Genomic DNA, 26427 nt, shown 5'->3' with positions numbered 1-26427 from the left:
ATTTGTAAAGTGCTGAGTCCCAAAACCTGGAGGTGACAGGTATCTGTCATTTTGGGCAACATCCTGAGACGGCAAATAAGCCCATTTATTGTCAGGCTAGGTCTATAAATGTGATGTGCCTTTGAGCGAATTACAGCCCATTTGAAACACCTCCGCCACCTCCTTCAGCTCACGCTTGGCAACCGATGAGGAACTGGGAAACAAGACTGCTCTGAATTTGCTCAAAGGGGAGAAGAACATGAGATTTTCGCTCTGCCTTTAGACCAATACTGTGCAGTGGCTGGTAGACAGTTGAAAAATATTCATGGAAAGTGTGATCAAAAAGTTCGGAGTCGGTTGCTGTTGCACAGGAATGGAGCACTGCATGGTAAGGTAACAGGTGCATGTAGTGACTCTGGTAAGTCAGGTTATGCTGAAAGACCAATATAAGAGTTTTTTGAGATATTATATATTTGCAGAAACGGCTCCACGTGAGAGGCTTCAAGGATTTCTGTCAACAGGCCTGGTATGACCTGACCTTTACATTGAGGTCATCACTGGTGACGAGAGTCGCATTAATTGCAGTAATGATCCAGTAACCAAACAGCACAATGAAGGCGCCCACATTCTCCAAGTACAAGGAAGGGAGTCATGTCAGGAGCTCACCAGCTTGTTTGACACTGATGGGGTTGTGCAATGTCCCCAAGGGATAGACTGTCAACGCAGCATTCCACTACAACATCCTGTGGCGTCTGAGGGAGAACCTTTGCCGCAAATGACCTTAAGTATGGCGTGACTGCAGTTGTATGCTCCTTGACAAAGCACCCACTCCCAACACTTGGCTTGGATGCACCATCGCAATCGTCACTCTACACCTGCCTTACTCACCATATTTGGCTCCCTCAGACGTCTTCCTCTTCCCCAAAATTAAATTCACGTTGAAGAGTCGGAGTTTTAACGCAGGAGAGAACGAGCACAAGCCGCAGATGGTGCTTGACGTGTTTACAGAACAGGACTTCTAAGGAGCGTTCAAAGTGTGGCAAGATTGTTTGGAACAGTGTATCGCTGGCCAAGGTGACTCCTTCGAAGGCAGCCAAGTTTAAATCAGGTTTTTGCTTTTTAGGAACAGACTCAACTTTTTGATTGCAACTCGTATGTCTGGAGAGAAAACGCTGTTATGAAAATTGAATACGACAAGCAGAGAGTCTGATGAACTTTTAATACACGTATAGCCTGCTTAATCAGATATAGTTGAAGGGAAATTCAAAAGAGGAAGTGCAGAATTTTTCCAGTCATCTTCCTCAAAGCACTTACTAACTTAAAAATTCCTGGGGTTCAAAGAATAGTAAGAATCAAGCTTTCCAAGACATCCTTAGCGCCAACAAGTGTAGTTCAAATACCAAGGCTCTTTACAACTATGAGCGGACCTTTTAATCCTCCGGAAACCCTCCCTCCAGTGTGGCCTCTGAGCTCAGTCCTGAACCTGTGCAGGTAGAGGAAAGCTCTGCAGAGCTAATGACGTTTCCAGAGTAAGAGGATATCACAAGGAAATAGGTCAGCTGTATATGTCTCGAGGCAGCCCTCCTTTACCCTCACAGGCAGATCCTGGATCCTTAAAATGAATAACAAACCCGTCTCAGCTGCTTTACTGCAGTTTAGTTTCAGCAGATTGTTTTATGTATACCTATTAATTTGTGCTTGGGCTCTGGCTGTTGTACAGCTGAGTAGCAACTGCAGAGGGACACACTGATGGGATCCGGCTGTATACTGACAAGTGGTCCTCAGCTACAGTCAGGTGAGCTGAGCTTGAGATGGAGGTTGCAGCGACTACGGTTGTGAGATAATGAGTATCATTTTCAGGGAGTGCATTTGTAGATGAGGCCTTACAGCTGCTGGAAGTGTCACAACATGCCAAAGCCAAATAAAACATCTTTTTTTTAAGAGCTTCTTGAAAGATGCCGGCTGATGTAAACACATTCTTATTTTACTAAAATACTGCTGAGATGTATAATTTTTAACTGGGGATGCAATTATGTATTAAAAGCTTAAATCGTTTTCTGTAAAAGTTAAAAATCTATCTTTTAAGTTGGCTAATAATCACTTCTGCAGTTAATTAAAGATTACCTTCTTCAACAGTTGAAGCATTTCCTTGATTATGCTCCAAAAAATTTCACTGGAGTAGTGGTAGTTATTAACCAGATACAAAATTAAAAAAAGCAGTACCTGTTCTCTCCTGGCAGGAAGGAGGTAATGGGCAGGTTGTTCTCCTGGCAGGCCTGCCCGGGGTGCCAGTTGGCCTTGCAGGCTGAGCAGAATTCGAGGGCACACACAGCACACTGGACCAGCTGGGGCAGAGCCGGAGAATCTGCTTCTTTGAGTTGGCACACGGCCTGGCAGGTCGAGGAAGGGCACCACGTCCGGCACGGATCCAGCAGCACCTCTGATAGCACAAAGTAAGCGCCAGGTCAGGGACAGGTGCATTCTTAAAGGGTCATTTCAGCCAAATGGGTAGTTACCAAGTGTTTCATTTTTTGACATTTTCCAAAAAATCTTGAGTGTGAAAATCTCAGAATAGGAAACTAAAACTATCTGCAAGGTGATTTTTATGCACAAGGACAAGCAAATAACCTTTAAGGAAACCTTAGAAAAAGGCTATATAAAAGGCTCATACATATTTTATTGCATATAATGCACAAGATCATAGCTATATCTGCATAGAGTTTCTTTTGTAGAAATGTGACTCGTTATCTTGCTCCATCTATTATCTGTTAACTTATCTCTATGGCTACCCTATTGAATATTTTAGATAACTTTTTAAGGTGGCAGAGAGACCAATTTTCGTGTTTTTCACCAGTTCTAAGAACAGAGCGTGATGCACTTGCCCTTCTATCCTGTCCTTCCTTCCCCTTGCCTCTCTGCCAAGAACTATGAGCACAAATTCCACATGCACTCTTGGCTCAGCCCGAGAAAAATGGAACCGTTACAACAACTGTTCTGCCTGACTGGATTGGGACATTGATGAGACGGCTGAGTGCGCTTATCCAGGAGGAATCAACAGCTCTTTCTGAGATTTTTTATTCATTTACAGGACCCCCCTCTGTGCTCCTAAATACATGTTTGTCTTTATGTCCACGCATTTATTTCTGCAAGTGCAATCTGTGTGTTCTGTGTACAGTGTGTGCCTCTGTGTAGGTGGAAAACCTGCAGGGCGAGTACCATCAAAGAGTGATAGCACAGCTTGGTTACTGCCGTCTCTGGTAGCGACGGAACTCTGAAACTACTGATTGCACGTCTTCGTTGACAGCATGGAGCAACGTGGCACAGACCTGCCATTATCTTTCCAGCACAAGCCATTTATCAAAAGGTTAACATTTATTACAAACACTGCAAACTGCAGACAGCGGATACGTAGCAGCGCACTGAGGAAAGAGATAAAAAAGGGATTTAACAAAAATATCTTGCTATGATAACAGACCTACTTCCATCAGAGCCAGTCAGTTTTTGAGTCTACAGCCAAACCAATCCAATTAGAATCTTTTAAAACAAAGAATGGGAGGCTTTCCCATTCATGTATATTTGATGTGAGCTAGTGTTACACTTTGATGAGTTTAACTAACTCCAATAGAAATCCGACAAATACAAGTCCTCAGTTTAAGAATATTCCTTGTCTGTGTAATCACACAGGTACTGATTCCATAATTCTGGCCAATTTCGTCTCTGCACATCACAAAATGTATGTAAAGAAAACGGATAACTTGTCACCAACTGTCAGAGCTGCAGACTGAAATGTCTTGGACAAACACAGAAGGCTCAAATCTCTTCCATTAGCTTTCCACAGATGTCCCATGGTGTAATTTAATAGCAGATATGTCCACAGGGGGTGAATGACTGACTCCAGCATGCAGCAGTTTGGCTGCACGTTGCCAGACATGACTTTCTTTTGTGTCACAGTAAAGTACAGTATCTCCAGAGGACAGAAAGGTCCACGTGTGTCTGTGATTGACAGTCATTGCCCGCACATCACCCACTTAAGAACTCTGACGTACCATGGGCTGCTTTTTGCATTGACTCACCCCTTTCAAACTGAAGCTTCTTGTATCTCTGCATCATCTCCGTGGCCACCATGCACTCAATCTACAGGGAGAGAGCAGAGAGAGAAGAGAAGTGGGAGGGAAATAAGCAGGTCATTGTGCATATTTATAGACAGAAGCTGCATGACGCAATTATACATTCAGCATGCGAATTTCATTTCCAGAACAATGTCAAAATCAAATTTCCACAGGATCCGAACTTGCTACTTGCTTACCAATAAGGCCCCGAATCCCATGCTCAGACAGTAAAACAGAATTCCAACACTAGAATGTAGTCAAGGTGCATACACAAGCCCACTCAAGGTTAAATGTTCTCATTTAATGGGCAATGAAATGAACATTCAGGCTTTGTGAAAAGAACAGTCAATTACAAGGTGAAGGCATTGCTGACAGGATAGAAAGGGATGAGGGAGGTTTTGCCTGACTGGCAGCTGTAGCAGGGTTCCATTAAGAGTCAGTCATACTAATTGATTAGAAACATAATGCCGTGGTGTGCTGAACCATGCTGTGCCTATGGGCCTCCGAGACCAAATGAAAGAGTGAGTGAAGCCATCGACCAAACTCCCAGATTAGACTGACTTCCGCCATGAAGGCAGGCATGGAGGAATGTTCATTATAATATCATAAATACACTGGTGGGTGGAGTGTGATGCTCATTTTGACTTGGACTGGAGCTCTGAAGGTGTTAAACTAGACTGTGTACTTTTTAAGTGGGAGGAAAAGAACATGAAAACAGCAGGAGGTGCATGGCATGGAAAAACATGCTTTGATAGTTCTGCATGTGCTACATTTGCATGTATTGGACATGCTGTACGTTGTTGTGCAAGGTCCATGCAAATTTACGTGGAACAAAATAGAAAAGCACCATACAAATGGTCTTGTTTTCTGACTTAGAATAAAAATTGCAAATCTCATTTCTATTGTTATGGTTACAAAAAGGGGTTAAATTTAGACAATTGTGCGGTAAAAGGTTCTGAGCGGTTCTCAAAAATGCTTGTCCATTTAGTTAAGGAAAAACGATCAGATAGTGTGAGCAGTACACAGACACTCCTTTGAGCAGTGACTATTAAAGACCACCTTAAAATTCAGCTTTATTTAAATGACACTATGCCACATTTGACAAGACCAAGATGAGAAAAGGCAGTTGGCATGCTGGATGCTGACATGTCAGTTAGGGCCTTAGCCAGGCATTTAAATGTCCACAAGTCATCCATTTGTCATCTGAGAAATCCTGTCAGACAGCATGGTAGGACAAACAATCTGCCACATGATGCTCTGGATGAACGTGTCCATGAATGTGACATTGCATGATGCTGTCCTCAAAAATGTCTGTCAACTTCACTGAGCCCTTTAGGAAGACTGGGACAACATTCCACAAGGAGCACCGACAACCTCATTAACTCTCTGCGTCGCAGATGTCTGACTTATTACTGATTTGCGATTTGTGCTCTGTGATCCCACTCTCGACCTGCCCATTATCATTTGCAATTTTGCACATATTTTTTTTTCAGCAGAAGGTACATGGTGTGGAAAACATGCATCAACACTCTATGTCCTGCATTTGCATGTATGGTACATACAGTAGATTATTTTGCAATGTCCATGCAAATATACACTGAACAAAAATATTAATTCAGCATGAAAATGATTACCTTTTCAGACTTTGAGAAAAAGTTACTAATTTTTTTTCTGTGATGTTAAAAAAAGGGGTAAATTTAGCCAATTGTGCACCAAAAGGTTTTGAGCTGTTCTCAAATATTCTCCAAAATTCTTGTCCATTGAGTTAATCCCAACCCTGGTCAGGTTTGGCTTGTTAGGATGATAATCACACTGCATGACAGTACACAGACACTCCTTTGACCAGTGACTACAGCAGACCGCCTTAAAATGCAGTTGTAATCATATGACGCATTGCTACAGATGAGAATGGGCTGTTGGCATGCTGGATGGTGACATGTCAGTTAGGGCTTTATCCACACACAAAAAATGTCCACAAGTCATCCATTTGGTGTCTGAGAAATCGTTGCAGACAGCATGGTATGACAGACAATCTGCCACATGATGCTCTAGATGAACGTGCGCATAAATGTGACATTGCATGAAGCTGTGCCCAAAAAATGTCTGTCAATTCTGCCGAGTCCTTCAGGAACAGTGGGACGACACTCCACAGGCAGCATCGACAACCTCATTAATTCTATGCATCTCATATATGTGTGATTCTGCTTTATGACCGTACACTCAATCTGCCCATTATCATTTCCAATATGATAATGAGCAGTTGTTGTTTTAAGACGTCCATCCTGTTGTATAGATATAGATGACAAATAGTCATTCCACTATGTTAAAAAGAGTGGATAGAATTTAATAAAATATCGCATGCTGCGTTTATAGTTTGGTCAGTATATGTAGACCAAGGTGGGACAATAAAAAAGGGAATATTGTTGAAATGAAATTGGCTGCTCTAACTGAGAAGTCCAGTCCAATGCAGAGGTCAGACTACTGCAGTGGACTTTATTAAAAAAGTTCATGAGCCTGATGAGCTATAGGCAACAAGTGAATCTACAAAAAAAACAAAAAACCTCATAATACCTCATTCTCCTGCAAGTGCCCTCTTTTGGGACAGGCAGAGTCTGGACAGCTAATTGCAGTTTCAAGGCCTTCTTTGATCAGGAGTTCCACATACTGCTTCAGGCACTGAAGAGAAACAGACAAACACAACATTGAGTCATTACAGTGGCCAGTCAGTCAGCGAGAGGAAAAAACAAAAAGAAAATAAACAGACCTTGTCTGACAGTTGCCTCAGAAATAAGGGCAGAACTATGATGTTAAAAGCTTCGAACTTTTAGTTGCATCTGTCTTTGTTTTTATACCGCTAATGTAATGTAGAAGGATTTGCTGATAGTTCGCGGTTTTAGTTTTTACTGTTGTAGTCTTTTAGATAAAAAGCTAATCAAACTGCAACAACTAGATGGTGAAGAAACTGATCATTGAGCAGTTTGATACATATTTTGATCAGGATTTGGTAGAAATCAAAACAGAGCTGAAGAAGAGTGAATGTTGGAATTAAATTTGTTCAGATGGACCAAAGCATGAATCAAAATAAATTCCAAACTTGTTTCAAGTCTGCTGATGAAGAAACACATTTGCCACATACACTTATATATTATTTGTGCTTTTAGTTGGTCTCACAGTCCCTAGGAGGCCAAAACATCAATTATTCTGCTTTATTAGAAGCCTATGATAAGAACCGACTATCTTGTAGGGAAGCCAGTTTTTTAAAGCAGGGAATCCACACAGACATATATTTTGCTTTGACTCTATTATTTTCCAGCCAGTCAATATCAAATGTTGGCTTAAAAAAAAAAAAAAAAGAGTAGCTTAAGTCAGACATTCGTTGACATTGTAGCAGACCTCCGGAATAAACTGTGCTATCAGAACTATGGCAGGTACAGCCGCCACCCAGACTCTGTTATAGGAAGTCGCAGCTATTTTTAGTGGTGATTCTTGGGAATTGTTTCCTCATCTCTCAACTACATTGGTTAAGATCTGATGGCCGGTGGCTGTTACTATTTCTCCGTCTCAGCTGTTTCACACGAGGGACATGAGAGTCATACTAGATCCTGACGCCATAACTGATTTCAACACAGTGAGACTCCTGTATGGCTTTTAATAGGTTCCAATCTATTTAGCAATCACACTTACTTTGATGTGGAGGCAGATCTTTTAGAAGTTCTTTTACTGCATATAACTGAGACTACTTTTGAGATACATTGTAAAAGGACTATAGTTTTCGCATGGTGAAAGTCCATTTTTGTTTTGTTTCGTGCTTGTTAGAATCTCGGAGGTGTAAAGAAAAAGCTGTTAAGATATGAAGACATTTACTTCTACTATTCCTCAAGCCCCCACCACAGCTAGATAGTGTCCCAGCTTCACAAGTGAGTAAGAATTCAACCCAGGTGCGATGTAACACCTAGCTAACCAACAGTCGTCAAACTAGGATTGAGAGCTCTGGCTGTTAGTTTGAGATGAAGTGTGCCTCGTGTGCAAAGCAGACAAGAGCAGGCAGCAGCAGCAGCAGCAGCAGCAGTTTTAATTATGACAGGGACGCCTGTTAAAATGCTCTACAGGCGACGTGTGTTCTCTGTTCATGGTTCAACCTTCATTTCAAATGAATTCCCATGCAAATCTGTGTCAGATCACTTTGCCACTGCACATTAATCAAGGTGACTAAACCTGTCCCTTTCAAACTACATAAGTAAATTAAAAACCCTGATAAATAGGCAAACATAGTAGGAAAAAATACAGGACAAGAGCTAATATTACTCAGCCCTGATTTTCAGATTGTTAGGCCTGAATCAGATGATATTTTAAGAATCCTCACATCCTTAACAATTGGTTTGGTGTTGCTAAATACTTTAAGAACAATCAGCCCATTGTTAATATATAATAGAATAGAAATATATGTAGAACAAACCTGCAAAAATCTGAAAATTAAAGTTTCTGTAAATCAACTAAAATAAATGTTACATTGTAGCATCTAAACCCATCAGCTTCCAGATCAAGTGAGGGCCACGCACTTCCCATAATGCACTGCTGCCTGCAGTCACTGGAGAGCAACTGCAGCATCTGGCTCCATAAACTGTAGCTGTATTGATCTTACAATATCACTGTCTACGTCTGCATGAGGTCAGAGCAAGTCAGACAGCTGTCTAACTGGCGCACTTTGTGCAACGATCGCTTGTGATCGAATCTCCGCAGGTATGGCTTATCTTAAATGAGCTTACTCACAGACACAGACGGAATGTTCTCTGTCAAGGGGGCAAAAACAGCAGCCTGTTTTGAACAACCTTCAAATCAGAGGTCATACAGTCATGGTAAAATTTACCATCTTTTCAGTATCTGAGCTGAAAATTGAAAAGACACACTATGGTGACATGTCAGACTTTGATAATTTTGCAGAAAAGGGGCACAATATGGGACCTTTAAGTATTGTTGAATAAAATCTTTCTGCATTATGCCTTTTGATCTTATTTAAGTGATTTTGTTAATCATATATTCTCACTGGAGCCACCACTCTGGTGACAATTTGTTGCCATTTGTAGAGCGTAAAACTCACCAGTGTACAGAAGACACATTGGCACTGTGTGATGGTGGTCATCTGCTCCAGAGGGAACTCTCCAAGGCACAGCTTACATGAGACCAGGGGGTCCACGGCCAGCTCCCATGTGGGACGGTACCGTGCCGTGGTCATCTTCACCGCCACCGGGCTGCAACAAAGATACAGAAAGGAAGATGAGGTTAGGTAAAGAGTGAGGCAAACTAAATTTCTGGTGAGAGAAATAAAGACAAAAAGATAATGTACATCAATTTAGCTTGTTTGCTAACTCAATCTAGAGTCCAAAATGTGCTTTATTTGACACACAGCTTGACAGTATGGGCACAGACTGAAAACTCATTACGAGTTGTGTCCAGTGAGGGCACACGTACACAAACAGGCCGCCTTTATGCAGAATGACACCATCTCTACCCCTAAATGGCCATTGTCAGCTGTGTTCATTTCTATTTCAAGCCTCACACTTTGTGGCATTAAAGAAAACACAGTTCTCCTGAAACTCCTGCAGATATCAGCTCTCTCAGCTGCAATGTTCCCTGTAATTTTTCATGAGTCTGAGCAAACACGCAAACTCCCTGAGCGTCCCTTGGACCACTGTGAACAACATCAGACGTGTGCACTGTGGTCACACCAGCATCACATCCATTCAAGTTACATGGTTCATTAAAAGAATCAAATTACAGCATTTACATTTCTGTTAAAACACTTCGTCAACAGGAGCCAGTTGAAGGCTGCAGTGATTTTAGTGACACTACAATGTATAAGAGTGAAGTTATTGAATATTTGTCTCTCTTTACTGTTGCAGCGGTTTTGCAAATTGCAGACGGACCCTGTTCACTCCATAGACACCAATGTTATTCCTGTAGCTTGAAAGACAGCTACTTTTGATAAAACTGGGCTTGTAGCACATTGTCTGCCTTGCAACAATGGGAAAGAGGCACCGTTTATGTTTTGACAACCTATATCTAATGAGTTATTGATGCTGGAAGTCCGAATCTGTGAATATCTTTCCAACTTTACTGAACTTGGGGCCACTACCACCTAAGGAGTGATATATTTAATTTTGAAAAAAGCATTTAGCCATACTTAAAGCTTTAAGTGCTTTATTAACACGGAACTAAAAATTTTGTATTGTTTTATTATCACAGGTTCTGTCTGAAAAGAGGTGGCATCATTTTAAACAGTGAAATCAAACTAATAAAATGTAATGACCAACCAGTGAGCAATACTGGATTCTGCAAAAACATAAACAACTTTTTTAAAAATCTAAATCTTATCTTAACACAGTTAATGTATTAACTTATTTTTGTGTGTATGCATGTATTTATTGATTTATTTAGTACTGTTAACATATCAGAGTTCTGAGTGTTTTTCTTAAGATAGGCAAAGGCCATTTATTGATTACATATAGGCTTTAAATGTTTATTAAAAACTAAAAAGCATTTAAAAAAAAACAACTTAGGCATTTATTGAGTCACTAAAATACTGTAGAGTACAGACCACATCAGCATGATTATAAGCATCCTCTGGTAAATTAACAACCAGATACTGATGTCTCTCACCATATGGACTTCAGGAGATGACTGGGGGATGATAAACTGTGACCTACTGGTTGGGTTCTCTCTGTTCTCATGTTTCTTACATGTTTGTCCCCTGACAGCCGGGTCCTAATGTTTTTTGAGCAACACACCATACTATGACGTTTTTACAATGATGGTTCTACTATGGAACCAGTTTGACATGTTCAGGTGTTCTTTGTGTGAAAACTCAGAGATTTCAGGTATCAGAAGGTGGTTTTCAACTTTCTTTGTTAACTTTCTGCTTCAACTTTAAACTAAATTTCCTTCACTAACCCAGCCCTCTGGACTTCCAGGAAGCTGTGTTCCTATTGGCTGTCCAGGTGGCTGCTTGGTGTTATCAGGAACACCTGAGCAGCTCAGTGTTATCAGGAACACCTGAGCAGCTCAGTGTCTTCCTGCTTTATTTAGCTGCAGACAAACATTTCCTCTGCTTCTTCACCAGTGAACCGGGTTTGGCTCCATTGCTTTAGTCTGTTCTTTATGCGTTGGCTTGCAGCTTCCAGCAGTAAAATCATCTTTAATGTGTTTCTTGGTGTGTTTTAGGGCTTTGTACTGGATAGTTGTCTTGGTAAATGTGGTTCTTTAGCCACAGTTAGCACATGGTGTTAATGTGTGTAGTGATTAGTGGATTTGGTGCAGCTGAGTTGTGTCTTTATCTTGGCTGTAGTGAGTCTTTAGAGGTTTTTGGTCAGACACATTCTGTATTCTTGTTTGAGAACCAACGTTGGTTGTCCAGAAGGTAAGAGTTCCTGTCCTGATTCTCTGTTCTCAGAGGTTCTCTGGTAGGCTGCAGGAGACTTTAGTGTTTGGGTTGTGCTAGTTTGGTTTTTGTACGGTTTCATTTGGACGACTATCTTGAGGCCCCTCCATGTGGTTTAGTGAGGTTTTCTGGAACAGTTCTACAAAGCAACCTGCAGCAGAAGAGACTTTGAGAGTTTTTAGGAAGTTCTGGAGACCAGACTTTAGAGCAGCAGAAACGTTGGTCAGCAGTTTGAGCAGGAGAAGGTGAGCTTCAGAGTAGAAATGAGATGGAAACCTTCTTGACCCGTGTGGTGAGGTCCTGTACCAAGAGTTTGAGCAGGTTGTGAAGAGTCTGTAGTTCTTTGGTCTGAAAGCACAAGAGTCGACTCATTAAAGGAGAAAACAGGAGATATTGTTGGTTCTTCTGTCGCTCTGCAGTTTCCTTAGACTGAATATCAAGTTTATATTTTAAATGATTTACCATGTGAGCCCAAGAAGACTTCAATAAACTCCCTCCATCCCCTGGACACAACATATTTTATTACCATGTTAAATCTTTTGTTTTTTAAATGTTTTTAAGTTTTAATCATAGTTTTAGCATAGTTTTTTTCTCTTTGCTTGTTTAGTTTTGTCATCTGTGTAAAAGGTGCTAAACAAATAAAGTTGAATTGATAAACTGAATAACTGACTAACTCATGATTGTGACAACAGAAGTATTTTCATTGTGATTTAAGGGTTTATTTCATTTTTAAGGTTGGGGTTAAAATCTTGACAGAAAAAGAAGATTAAAGAAATAAACTACATAACAAAAAGCAATTAAATCAAAGGAAAAAAATTTAATACAATAAAACGTTTTAAAAGTTTTATTAAAAAGATTTGAGAAATTTAAGATGTAATTTCCTAATTAAATATTTTTTAATTAAATGTTTTGTCTTTTTAAAGGTTTAATAATCTAATTAAATGTTTCGCATTTTTTAAAATGTTTAATATTCTTCTTGTTTAATTGTATTTTTTAAATGTTTAATTATGGAAAATATCTTATCTGTAATTTGTAATATTTGTATTTTTAAAATTTTGTTTAATTTCATAATGACATGTATTGTATCTTGTTGAATTATCTAATTCAATATTTTGTCTGTTTAATATAATTTAATTGTATTTAGTGTTTAACTCTATTAAACAGACAAAATATTGAATTAGATAATTTAACAAGATACATTACATGTCATTATGAAATTAAACAAATTTTTTAAAATACAAAAATTAAAAATTACAGATAAAATATTTTCCATAATTAAACATTTAAAAAATACAATTAAACAAGAAGAATATTAAACATTTTAAAAAATGTAAAACATTTAATTAGATTATTAAACCTTTAAAAAGACAAAACATTTAATTAAAAAATTAAATGTTTAATTAGAAAATTATATTTTAAAGACAATAAAACTTCAAATAGGAATTAAACAGAATTTACAATGAAGCATTTAAAAAGAAAATTAAACATTAAAAGGTGGTAAAACATTTAAAAAGAAAAACTTTAAAGATTTAATTGAAACATTAATTATTGGGAAAGAAAAAGTAACTCAAACAAGCCGATAAAACATTTCAAAAAACAATTAAACATTAAAAAGACACAACATTTGGAAATCAAATCACATTAGAAAAGAATAAAAGGTGAGAAAAGAGCAAAACTAAACGTTCAAACTAACGACAAAACATTTGAAAAGACACCAGTTAGACTTTAGAAGATCAAATTAAACAGAAGAGACAATAAAACGATCAAAAAGAGCAAAAACAGATGAAGGTTTAAAGCGTTTTCTAGTCTGAAACGAAAACATCAAGTTGTTTCTTCAAACATTTCCTCTTTCTGTGTTCTTGGTTTGATTGTGGACAGATTTACTAAGAACTCATTTCAGAAAACTGCTTTCCAGATAAAGTCTACTAGTAGTTGAAGGCATTTATCAAACTAATGTTACCTTCTGATCTCCACAAACTTTACTGTTCAGTGAAGAGTATCAAAGTTTGTTCAGGATTTCTAAAAAACCCACAGGTGAAGGTCTGAGAAGAACTCAGATGGATGGTCTAAATGTAAATTCAAGACTCATGGTCACAAGTTTTAAGGCTTCTGTTAACCAGAAAGTTCAAACTAACAGAGAAGTACTGAGAAACTTCTAAAATTTCAGTCCTCAGACTGTCTGAAGGTTCAAACTAACAGAGAACTACTCAAGGACTTCTAAGATTTCAGTCCTCAGACTGTGGAAAGGTTCAAACTAACAGAGAACTACTCAGGAACTTTGAAGATATCAGTCCTTGGACTGTCTGAAAGTTAAATCTAACAGAGAACTACTGTGGGACTTAGAAAATTTCAGCCCTCAGACTGTGTGAAAGCTCAGGTCCTGAGGACTCGGGAGGTCTGGAGGCTTGGAAAGTCTTGGAAGTGAGGGTTCAACCCTCCAGCACAAAGGCTGAAGTCCAACCTCCTGAGAAAAACGGTGGAGTCGAGACCCGAGTTAAAAAAAAACTCGAAAAACGACAAAAAATAGATGATAAATGCGCAAAAAAAAGAAGAATTAGTATCTGAGCGAATAGCTCAGGGGAAAAGAAGACAGACTACCAAGCAGAAGGTAGCTGGTTCAAGACCCGCCACCGGCAGTTTTCTTTGTTTGTCTTTGTCAGGATTTTGATAAAAATTTAAGAAGTGTCTGGTCTTGAACCAGCGACCTGCAGCTCCATAGGCAAATCCTTAACTCACTGAGCTACAGATCAGATAAAAAGAAATAATTTCGTCGTCCCTTTGGCATCGTAGTTCCTGAAGTGACCACATGGGTGGAGCCAAGGCGGAGTCTGGGTGGAGCCAGGGCGGAGAGTAGGCGGGGAGGTGGGTGGCGGCCTCCCCCCTCTACTCCCCCACCTCTCCCCACCGCCCACCACACCTTCCCCCGCCCGACGAGTTCTTCGAGTCTCCACGAGTTCTTCGAGTCTCCACAGGTTTTCCCGAGTTTCTGGAGTTTCCACCAGGTCGGAGGCAGAACAAGTTGTCATGAAGAGGTGTTGAAGTCAGGCCAGGATGGACTGACTTTTTACGACTAGAAGGAAGACGACTAGAAGAGCAGGTCTTTAACCACCATCCATAAAATCCATGGAGTTGGCTCCAGAGAAATGAAAGAAGGTCAACTTTTATCAACCTCCATCCAGATGTTCAACTTGATATCTTTACTTTGACATTTTTAGCACCACAAACCTTTAGTATCACACTTTATTATCATTTATTAGGACTTTAATGGAATCCACCAGCAAATTGTTTTTGTTGACAAACTTTATTCTTGTCATTGTGGGACTGCAGTATTTAAAACTGTTCCTTCTATTCGACCTCATGTTTATTAGTTTTAGTGGAGAAAGTTATTTTAGTTGTCGAGTAGTCTCTTAAAAACCAAATAATAAATTGGATTAGTCAAGAGGTTTAAATTTCTTACTTTGTCATATTTTAAATATGACAAAAAATATAAAAATAAAGTGTCTTGAGACAATCTGACCTGTAATTGGTGTTATATAAATAAAATTGAATTCAAATTGTATGTATCTTGTAATGTTGGAGTACTTCAGCCATATATGTTGGAAAACACATTTTCTTTGTCCATTAATCTGTTGATTGTTTTCTCCAGTAATTCATTTCTTGTTTTGGTTTATAAAATGTCAAACCCAAATATATTCAGTTTACTGTCATAAAAACCAAAAAGATTTACATTCATGATGCAGGAATCAGGCAGTTGTTCACTTTTTATCTTAGTTTAGTCAGAAAGTTGATAATGTGTGAATTGTTGCAGCCTGTGAGCCGTAGAAGGTTTTAATCTTTGGGGCCGAGTGTCAAAAAACATTTAGAAACCAACATCAACAAAACACTCAACAAAGATTTGAACATCATTAAAGGGAAATACAACTTTTGCATGACAATGTCTAATTAAAGGACATTTATTTCCAACATAAATGTGTGATATTCATCCTCTGGAGCTTTCTCTTCACATTGTCTTCCACCTGGACTGGTTTGGTCGGGAGCATGTGCAACAAACATTTGAAAAACTGCACTTTAACATCAATGAATGACACTTAAGTTTAATCTCTACATAAATGAGACTGAGTCTGGATGTGCTGCTCTGTCATTAACTCCTAAGTTTAGGGAAAGTTCAAACAAAAGAGGACAATTTAGATAAGACTTGAGAATGAGCTTATTTTGAACAAACATCTCAGACTTTCTGAGCTTCAGCACCTCTAGCAAGATATTTTAACAACAAGCAACTCAAGAGATCCAGAAGTTGGAGAGAGTTAGCTTTAGCTGAGCCAAAGAACATGTGGGACGCTAACCTAGCAAACATTTCAGACTTTTCTCTGTGAATTCAGAGAAATAATTTACTATTTAATGACAGAGCTACACATCTTAACTCAGTCTCATTAAAACAGACTCTAATTCAGTGTCATCCATCCATATTAAAGTGCAGTTACCCAAAATGTTTGCTGCATGAGCTCCAACAAAACCTGTCCAGGTAGAAGGCCACTTTGACAAACAGGAAGTGGAAGATTCCAAGCAGATTTATAGAAGGGGGAACCGGACTGTACTAAGTGTGGTTGAGTATAGAGGGGTGTTCTGTGGGTTTTTAAGGCTGATAATGATTATTAGTGAAACATTTGGAGTTGATATTCATTTGCAGTAAATGAAAGTATTAAAAATCTTGGGAGTTAAACTTAGAAGAACACAAACTCTAACAGAAAACTTTGTTGATACGTTTTTGTTTTGTTTACAGATGTTAAGTTAAAGGAGTTTTATTCGTGACGTATAACCAATCAAATCACTCCAGAAGACAGAGCCACCACAGGTAGATTAAGGTTCAGAGCCAAAGTAGTGCCATTTTTAAATGTATTTATTACCGTAAATCAGTCAGCCCACAATTACTACAATTCTACAATGTATGTCTCTTTCCTTTGACTTGTTATTTGTACAATATACGATATATATGATGGCGTTTTTTCATACCAAAGGCTATACTATGATGTTTTCTAAGAGACATACGATGCTACTCTGTTTGTTCTGGCCCTGGGCCGCTGCACTCCTCCTCTGTTGTTTTCTGGATTGTACTCAGCTGCATGCCTTCGTCCACCCGGCCTCCGTTGACTCGTCCCGCCTGCCGTCTCTGGAGCTGAAGCTGGATTGGAACAGACTAAAGTACAGTCCAATCACGATGCCAGCTGCCTCTCAAAAGGCTCCTTCATCTGGCAGGTGGCAGCACTTCTTCTGAGGGGAAGCTGAGCTGGCCCAGCAGAACTTTGGAGATGTGTTCCAGTGGTTGGTGGATGTGTGGGGAGATAGAGAGGGACCTTTGAATTGTTCAGAAAGGAAAACAGGGAACCCATTGGTAGCTTTAGTTTAGGGTGCTACTGCGGTGTGTTTTTGGGTTTTAAGAGGTGAACAGGAAGAGTTTTTTTTCGTACTGATTATTTTTGACTTTGTTCCTGGTTGGAATGCCCATCAATGTCAACATGAAGTTCACTTTTAGTTCTGTTGATTTATTTTTATTTTACTAACACCCATTTGTTTTTAACCCCCTCACATCTTGTGTTGTTGTAAACTTACTCTTTCAAATAAATTCTCGTCTAACCCTCTGGAAATACTTGTTTCCGTTTTCACGCCGTCTACATCAAGGGAATGCACTGAAACTTTGCCCCCACTAGCTTAGCCTCGCCGTAGTACGCAGCTCAAAGGGGCGTGTCCTATCTACTCATTCATATCTATGAGAACAAAGGTGGCTGCACATAAGGACGCCTGACGTTGATTAGCTGCGTAAATACCATTATATACAGTCTATGGTAAATACGTATGTGAATCGCATCATTGGCTGCAGCAGCCAGTCACCGGTCACTCACTGACTCACATTGAAAAATAGAACAGAATGAATTGTTACGTGTTTATTTTATTTAAAATTCAGGTTGTTTTTTTTTTTTGTGCCAGCGCAGATTTTTTTCTGTGCGCGGAGACCGTGTCAGCAGTGCGCAATTGCGCACGCGCACAGCTTAGAGGGAACAGTGCTCAGCTCCCTGCGCAAATTTTCACTTGGCATGATTTTTTCCTCACTGTGCGTCACTGTGAGAGTCAGAAAGGGTTATTTTAGGCCGTCTCGTCTAACTCGCTCTCTCTCTCCCTCTCTCTGTAGCTGAGAGCAAAGAGCACCCACTCGCCTGTTTACAGGAAGTGGTCCCGCGCACACAACGTCAACACTGTCAAGCTCTCCCCGTGCTGCTTAGCAACCGGCTGAAGGAAGGTTTTGGAGTTGGAGGGTGCATGGATAGGAGAAGGAAAGAGCGGAACGTGGCAAAGGGAAGGAGGCAGGGAGAGTTTGCTGTTTGCTTTCGCCGCTCGCAGTCCTTCCTCAGCGTGCAGCTGCCTGTTCGCAGAAGAGGATGGCGAGTGGGAGGAGAGAGGCTGAGGAGTTCATGTGATCGGTCCATGGACTCTTGTGCTGTCTACATGTGCTAACTCATAGAGGGTAATGAAGAGAGGGAGAGACGTGTTCTGGTTTAACAGATATCACTTCACATCACCCTTTTTAACAACACATTTAATCCTAAGGAGGAGGGAAAAAAAGCAAGGGCTGTTGCATCACCACAGATCACTTTATGAGCTGCTAGGTAAAGGCAACATCTACAGATGACACATACTAGGACGAAAAAAATGACACGGTTGATGTGGTAACTGTCTCATCGCCGACTTGGGTGTTTTCCTTTATGAAAAAACACAATTTGTTTGTAAATGTGGTTTCCAGCAAGGGTTTCTGAGCTACCTTAACACATAATGAGACACGGATGTTTAAAAACGAGTTTTCAAGGAAAAATTCTACAATCAAGTATGCAAATTTTTAAAAAGCCACTTAAAAACGGAAATTGCTTGAAAGAAAATCCAAGTTTAGCGATGGTGATAATATGCAAAATATTTCATTATCTTATTTGTATGAACAAAAACAGTATAAATTTCCAGCTGGGCACCTGTTACCACTAAGCCATAGTAAATCATCTGATGCCTGACTTGGGAAAGAACATCTCATTTGATAAAATTGGCCTCAATTCTTCCTCCTTCGCATCCCTTCATCGTGTCTTAAGTAGGAGGACCGAGAAGGATATTGCAAAGTGAGGAAAAACTGAGAGGACAAATAAGAAAAATGAGATGCACCTCATGTCTGACTCACTCAGATGGCCTGGCATTCATCCATCTATCCACCATCCATCACGCTGACCAGAAAGCACTGAGCGGTGAGGAAGCTCTATTATGTCGGCACTGAACTCATATACAAACGCTTAAATGGCAATTTGTTATCAGGACGGAGCCAAGAACTTACAAACATGGCCCTCGGGAGAGTGTGCATGGGCAGGTGTGCGTTTCAGTGGTCAAAAAAACCAAAAAAAGAACAAAAGAGGAACTTTACCACTATAGTAATTGTATCCCAACTGCCAATGCTGTCGCACAGCTGAGCCATATTTAGTCGATTACTAACAAATGTGTTATTTATAAATCATGTCAGGGTTTGTGAAGTGTTCAGCATGTGAGATTCAAGATTTTAATACCCCATAAAATTTAAGTTATGTTTCATGATCATACAGGCCAAACTATAAAGTATCTCAATAAAAACATTACTATTTCTTGGTGTATAATGAGCAATAACGTCATTAATCAATAAATGCATTTTAGACATTTTTGAAGTAATGCTATTGCTGATGGCAAGTTTGGGAAAAAGTTTAAGACTTTTCTTAAAGAAATAAATAATTTGAAGGGGCTTTTCATGAGGAAATTGAAATAAATGTATTTTGACATTTTTCAAAAACAGCAGACATCCCAAGTCATCAGTACGCAGTGCAACATTAAAGTCCATCTCCAATCATCAATTAAACCCCTAAAAACTTATCTACAGTACTTTAATAATGTGATATATTTAGATTTTTTTTTCCATTAAAATAATCCCTTCCTGAGTTTTTGATATTTCTAGCTTCAGCTTCTGAATAGAAATGCTCAGTCATGGCATTAACTTCTTCTTTTGCTAGTAATGTCTTCCAGCATACTAAAAAAATCCACCATACTGGCATGGTAACAAGGTAAAAAACTTTATTTCACCAGAGGGAGTCTTTGAACATGGTTCCAATTGGGCAAAAGCAGACTTGAACATAATTTACAAAAACATCAAACAAACTGGAAACAGCTGCAGGAACAGTTGTGCTAACCTTGACAACTCTGTTCTTTCAACATGGACAAACTGCATCAATAGAGAGGAAGAGGCTGCAAGTTGAAGCTCATTCACTCTGCACTGGACTGACACTTCACAGGAAAGGTGCTAAACACTAAAAAAACGGAAGCCCGAGGAGCTGAAACTCTCAGCTGACTTGAACAGCAGCAGGACCAGTGAGGACTGAACATTTCTGCCTCTCTATCTGAGCAACTAAAACTGACAGTAAACAGTAATTCACATTCACAAGAACTCACAGAGCAGGACTCTCACACACTGGGTGAGTTTGCACTTGAATCTGTTTATCCCCTCCCAGGCTTTATATTGGCTGTGCAAATACTGACAGACTGGGTCGATGGGGACAAATGAAATAGTTTTGTAAAGATGGCCCGAGGAGAGGGAGAGCGACGAAGGAAAAATGAGTTTTCATGAGGAAAGGTGGTGCAGTGCGATCCTGCTGCTGCATTATTAACTAGATAGTCCATTATCGCTGAGAAAAAACACACACACACAAACACTCACATACGGTATCACCCAAGCAATGGGGTAGTGCAATGCAGGCATCTTGTGCTCATTGCAAAAATAGCCTTCTATATTACTATATGTCTGAAAACGTCAGAGTTTTAAAAAATCCGTAAGTTGGGAGTCAGAAGCCAAACATCCATCCTGAACAGTGGCCACTATGTGTCGGTCATCAGTCTGAAAGGGCCTCACTCACAGCCTAACTGGCTGCAGCATCCTTCATGCTGTAGTGACTCCATAACCAAGAGACAAACGCACACACACGCATTAACAATCCATTGCATAACAGGGCTGGAAATGGTCAGGGAGGAGCGACTGACGAGTGCTTCTCTCGGGAGCCACAAACGAAAAGGGTTTCGTGCTGCAGTAGAATGCATATGACATCATCCGTTGAAGTTTTAATCCACACCACATCATTAATAACAGCAAACCTAGATTAAGCACCGAACCCAAGGCTAATTCCAATCTTCAAAGCAGACTGGCCAAAATCTCACATCCCAAAGTGCCCTAAGTAATGAGTCTTCATATCAGCTTTTAATGTCTATTTATGGTGTAAGAAAACATGAATATAGTGGCTTCCATATATCCTTACTTCTATAGTAGAGTTTATAGACAACATGCTGTTTTTAAGAGATTTTTCAAACTACATTGAGCTGGTGAATGACAACACATGATAGTGTTGGGGAAAATGTCAGTTTATTGCCCTCTAAAACTTGTCTAAGAAATGCTTGTGAACGTCAGCAACAGTTAAATTTTGACTCTACAGAGCTGAAAGTTTGTCCTATTATTAAAATTGTGATATCCATAGAAACTGTTTTGTCAATTACTTGAAATTCATACTGCCAAAATGACAAAAATCTTAAATGACACAACTTATTTTCCTCTTACTACTGCTTTCACTTGAAAGCTTTGCTCTTTTGCAACAAAAACAAGCAACCTGAAGATGTGTGAAAAATGGTGACATTTTCAAGTATTTTTAGACCCAACTACAAAGGACTAAAAACAAACAAGTAATCCACGAATTAATACTGCAAACAATATCATACACAGACTTTAATTTTCTAATTACCTTTGATAACATACAAATGAGACCAATTATAACTCAGCACCCTGTGATTTCTGCTACTCTGTCCTCTCTCTGCATCCATATAAATGCCACTTTTTAGCCTCTAAAAAGGCAATAAAATGCTAATTCTCACCCGAATACCCTAATGCAGAGATTGGAAGTGAGAGCACATTTTCACATGCTATAAATCAAGCCTCACACTGCATAGCAATGCAGGCTTCACATTCATTACGAACTAAACCCAGTTAACAGATCTCAATGCACCAGCGTGAACAATCTCTGCCTTGTCATTTTTACTGCTATACAAGACTGCTGAAAGAATGTAAGAGCAAGAAGAAAAAAAAGACTTTCTTTCAGCTTTCCATTTTCACCTGGAATGACTGTTTGTAATTACATAATGTCACATTAAAGCATTGCGTAAGGCTCTATTTATATACCGCACCTCACCTATAGATGATGTGGAATAAAGCTGCTAACAACTACTAGCTGTGGTGGGAGTCGCCCACATATTTTCCTCCCACACATGCACAAAGATGTCCTTCAGCTGATTTACAGGAATCTGCTGTCACCCAAGTCAGAAAGAGTGCGATGAAGGACGAGCGGTGAAGGCTGCATTGTGTTCGGCTAGAGATGGAGGAGAACAGTGCTGATAATATTCTACCTGGAGCCTGGGGACCAGCCAATGCTGGAGATGCTCACTTGTGTCATCATTTGTCGTAACAAAGCGAACATAGTGAGAAGCATGATATGATACTAGCTGATGCTGAACTTTTTTTCTTTGTTTCTGACCAGCCTTATCAGCAAAACCTGAACGTGTCTCAGGTTTACTCTCGTCAACATTTCTGTCTGGCATACGGCTACGATAATTTCCTCTCAGTCTCACCGGACTCACTCTGCATTTCAGTGAAACATGTATGTTCACGAAGCATGTGAGTCACTTTACCTCAACATCCACATATATTTAATCACCTGGGATCGCAGCACAGTGAACAGGAGAGGTAATTTGTGGTTGAGTAAAGGAGAAAAAAAAAAAAAAGCCCAGACTGAGCTGTCTGCACGGTGATCTGAGGGAGCTCATGGGTCTGTAATAAGCACTTAGTGATCCTGCCGTCTGCTCGTCCCTCCCTTATTCCTTCCTGCCTTTCCTCCGTCAAAAGCCCAACCCTGCTCTTCTAGGCCAATTAGTGAGGCCTTTAGGTTTCATTTATGTCATATCCTCTCTGTGTCGACTGCTGCAGAGAAAAGGGGGGAAATGAAGGCAGAGAGTAAAGCGAGAAAAAGAGAGAGAGAGGGAGGGAGGGTGGCAATCTGCCAGTTTCATCCATTCTCCAGACTCCCTTGGCTCACCTTTTTGTGCCTGAGATTTCTTCTCATCACCTTGTACTGAAGGCTCCTGGCTTTTGTTGTCTGTCCTGGGCATCTAAACAAACAGGCATACCGAGGGCCTTATTTATAACCACTGAGTACGCACAAAACTGGGCTTGAGAGAAGCCAAAACAAACTTCACGGGAGAATGAGCATACCTGTACGGACACATGGGTACAGACATTTTGGGGACTGGGAGAAAAAGGGCGAAGCAGATGGTGAAATGGTGAACTGAAGCCAGATTTAATAATAAACCGTCTCACAGGTTTAATTTCACTTACCCAAACAAACAGTTATATATCTAGTTATATATCAGCAGTGTTACATTGTGCTTGTATTGTACTCATCATTTCTCATCCTAATCTTTAATTATTGCCTATGATTAGATGACTGAGCATCCGGCTCTTCACTTTAGTCCAGTTTGATGCTCACACCTGATCCTTTTGTGTTGTAAAGTGACCAAGACAGTGGTCATTCTAGCTTGCTTTTCCTGATTGCAACCTCAGATTCCACCATCTGCACTCATCATCAACTTTAAGAATCAAAGAAACACCTACATGCTTGGTTTTGGAGTTAAATTAAATGCTTATTGTTTTGTAGATAACAAGAAGTGCGACAATGCCAGAAAACACCATGTGGTGAGTTTTCCCCGAATCTCAACCGGCCAGTCCAGTCTACACTCAGTGCAACAAAGTACACCTCTGTGTCTAACTACTTTCAGGCCTGTCTTGTCTGTTGCAGCTGTCAGCGTCTCAAATTTTGTTTTGTCTGCAACTCTGCCTCATTCCGCACAGGAACAATAAGTACATCAATATTCAGGAGGAATTTGCATTGACCATTATAATTAATTGTAGGAGGGTGGTGGGCAGAATTTGAGGCTCGCCCAAGTGCAGACATTTTCTATTGGATTGTGATTTATGAAAGTACATTTGCATGCAGGTGCAGAGTTTAATAAACCTTATTTTTGTCTTTTGTATACACATCAATTTTTGCTGGAACTGAACATAAGATACCAGTCACATTAGACTTTTGCTTCTAGGTTGAAAACAACTTTTCTTTGCCCTTAATTGACCATCTGTCAGGATCAACAAGAAACTGATGCCCAAACGCTTATAAAGTACAATATTCAGATTTTTTTTCCATCTGTTTAAAAGCGGAAAAAGATGACGTCCTGGCCTTATAATCTGCCCGTTTCTGAGAGGTGTTACATGTTGAAGAACTACATGACAGTGCTCTACTACATTATATTTGAATTATTTCCTACTACTCCTGCTCCTTTTATTTATGCAGCTGGTGTTATTTTATACGGCACATGTACAGGAGTCACTTGTATTATTGGATTCGTTTTTTTGGTGTTATACTTCCTATTGTGTTTGCTTCCTGGTGACAGCATGAAAGCTTTTGGTGAATACACGTGACTGAAAGAGAGTACAAATCACACATTAGACACCAAGTTCTTCAGTGCACAATGTTAATTCTGAGATCTGCAAGATGATCAATAATAAGTGAGGGTATCAAACCTTTTGATACCCACCTGAAGAAAAAGTCTGAGTCCCTGTGTGACATTAAAAGCTCAAATCCTAACCACAGACATAACCCCGTGCATGGATATTCTCTCTAACAGCAGTATTTGAAGCTCAAATCCTGTCCTTGCCTGGGTAGTAATCAACATGTTCTGCATTATTCATAGAGTAATAAATGATTCCTCTCCAACAGCAAACTCTAGACGTACATTCAAGGCAGCGCAATAAATAATAAGACGAATTTCAGTCTGGGAATGTACAACTGTTCTTACATACATAGCGTATCTCTTCCAGATTTATAACACATGCGCAGTATTTAAATAAAACCTATCTGAGATGTGTCACTGTAATATACAGTAAGGACATGATGTTACTACTAACATTTCCAGGAGAAAAAATAACATTGATTAATCATGCCATGGTCTATTTTGAGCGCATACAATGTAAGTAGAATGTAGGTCATGGATCTATATGGGCCATAGGTCGACTTACATCATACACCACAGTCATTCTGTTCACGGCCATAACCCACATACTCAGGATGACCTGTGTGTTATTCTTTCACTCTATCTATTCACTAACCTACATTCATAACCCAAAGAGCACACACGCAGAGGTTATTTTTGGACAGCTCAATTGCTGAAAGTGAAAGGTGACATGCCCTCGTTGACAGACAGCGGTTGGGGACAGCCGGCGTCTGTCCTTGACATGGAGGGGGAACGCTAAGAGGCAAGCTGAGAGTTGTGATAGGCCTTTTTTTCATGCCTGAAGGAGTTATACAATCACCCCAATGTATTTTGGCATTGTGAGCGGTGTGGAGAAGCTGTAGGTGTTTATGTGTGTCACGGTGCCTAGCAAGTCAAAGTCCATTTTGCAGTTCGGCCCAGACAGGCGCTGACAGCGGTCGTGGCTGGGCATGTGGGGCAAATAACCTGTAGTCTCAAGTCTGCTTGGTCTCTTGTCATTTTTCTGCTGCAGTGCAAGTTATGCTCTGAAAGACCTGTGATTGGTCTGCTGAGGCTGGATTGTGTTTTTATTTGCCAGTTCAGCTGTTGATAGCGATAACAACTATAAACAGGCTGAAGAACAGCTGGGTAAGCTCTTTTTCCCAGTAAAGCTAAATGTGTTCGCTTTGATCGAGCAGACCTGGTCTCATCCGTCTCCTCGCAATCACCGCTACAACTCTCTATGAAATGAAATTGTAAATGTGAACATGCTTACTTCAGCTGAGAATGAAGGCCTTCTATGTAAAAACAATCAGTGCTCAACTATAAATCATCCTATATGTCCTACAGATGTCTAAAACAGAGATACTATAAAACAAGGACAGAGAAGTATATCGCTACCTTGAAGTTTATAGTCATTTCAGCATCCATACTTTTTGCTATACAGAGGTTATATGATAAGTGGAAGGAAGAAAATACCCACAAATGACAAAGAGGAAAATATGGAATTAATTCCAATGTAGGGCTTTTACAATCCTGAGAATTTAGTTCATGACTACTTATCACAAAAATAATTGCAACAAATGATTTGCCTTTTTTGGTTCATTTTCTGACAATTTGTTTTAGATTAGTGGTTTTGGAGTCTTTGACCTCCACCATTTTGCTGCAAATCTGACAAAATGCCTTCTCCAAGTTGCTAGGCTCTGCTTTTTTATTTGGCTTAAAACCAAAATGTGCAGAAGCAGAGCCATGGTGTTTGGCTTTGAAACTAAATCCTTGACAGTTAACGTCAATAGTCGCTCATTGAAATGCAGGCAAATATTGGAAGTTAAACCAAGTAGTCAGATGTGTTGGTGTTAAGTTAAGCCTTGAGACAAACAGTTGTTGTTAAATCATAGAAGGAAGCACAGACAGTAGCTCGTCCATCTGTTTTGTACAGGTGAAAGCCAATTGTTCTAATGAAGATGGAAAATGATTTTGATCAGCTCAAATAACTGCAATCAGCCAATTATGTATTCATTTTGACTGGCCAATTCAGAAGTGAAGTATTCTCTGTCACTAGCCATTTGCAATAGTGTCAGCAACTAGAAGAAACTCTAGTGGTTAACTACAATTTGCTGCAAAAACACTGCAGAGATAATGATTTCACGCTGCTAATGCAACCCAGTCAAAGAAACCATAAAGTTGCACTAAAAGGAAACAGAGAAATAAAGCAGAACAAAACAGCTGAGTGAGACGAGA

At 39.8% G+C, this 26427-nt stretch overlaps 1 protein-coding gene across 1 annotated transcript in view; it reads right to left on the bottom strand.

The window, feature by feature from the left end:
- The window catches only part of rnf144aa (ring finger protein 144aa), a 45955-nt gene that overhangs the window by 7330 nt on the left and 12198 nt on the right, over window positions 1-26427 (bottom strand). Inside the window, exons 2-5 of the mRNA XM_055005924.1 lie at window positions 9187-9337; window positions 6660-6764; window positions 4053-4113; window positions 2203-2419 (exon numbers count right to left, since the gene is read on the bottom strand). Coding sequence (XP_054861899.1) covers window positions 2203-2419; window positions 4053-4113; window positions 6660-6764; window positions 9187-9321 — 518 coding nt within the window. The 5' untranslated portion in view covers window positions 9322-9337. The remainder of the gene's footprint in view (window positions 1-2202; window positions 2420-4052; window positions 4114-6659; window positions 6765-9186; window positions 9338-26427) is intronic.

This window comes from Amphiprion ocellaris, chromosome 20 (genome assembly GCF_022539595.1).
Source record: "Amphiprion ocellaris isolate individual 3 ecotype Okinawa chromosome 20, ASM2253959v1, whole genome shotgun sequence".
Classification (NCBI taxonomy): Eukaryota; Metazoa; Chordata; class Actinopteri; family Pomacentridae; genus Amphiprion; species Amphiprion ocellaris.
This window is presented reverse-complemented; position numbering and strand designations above follow the sequence as displayed.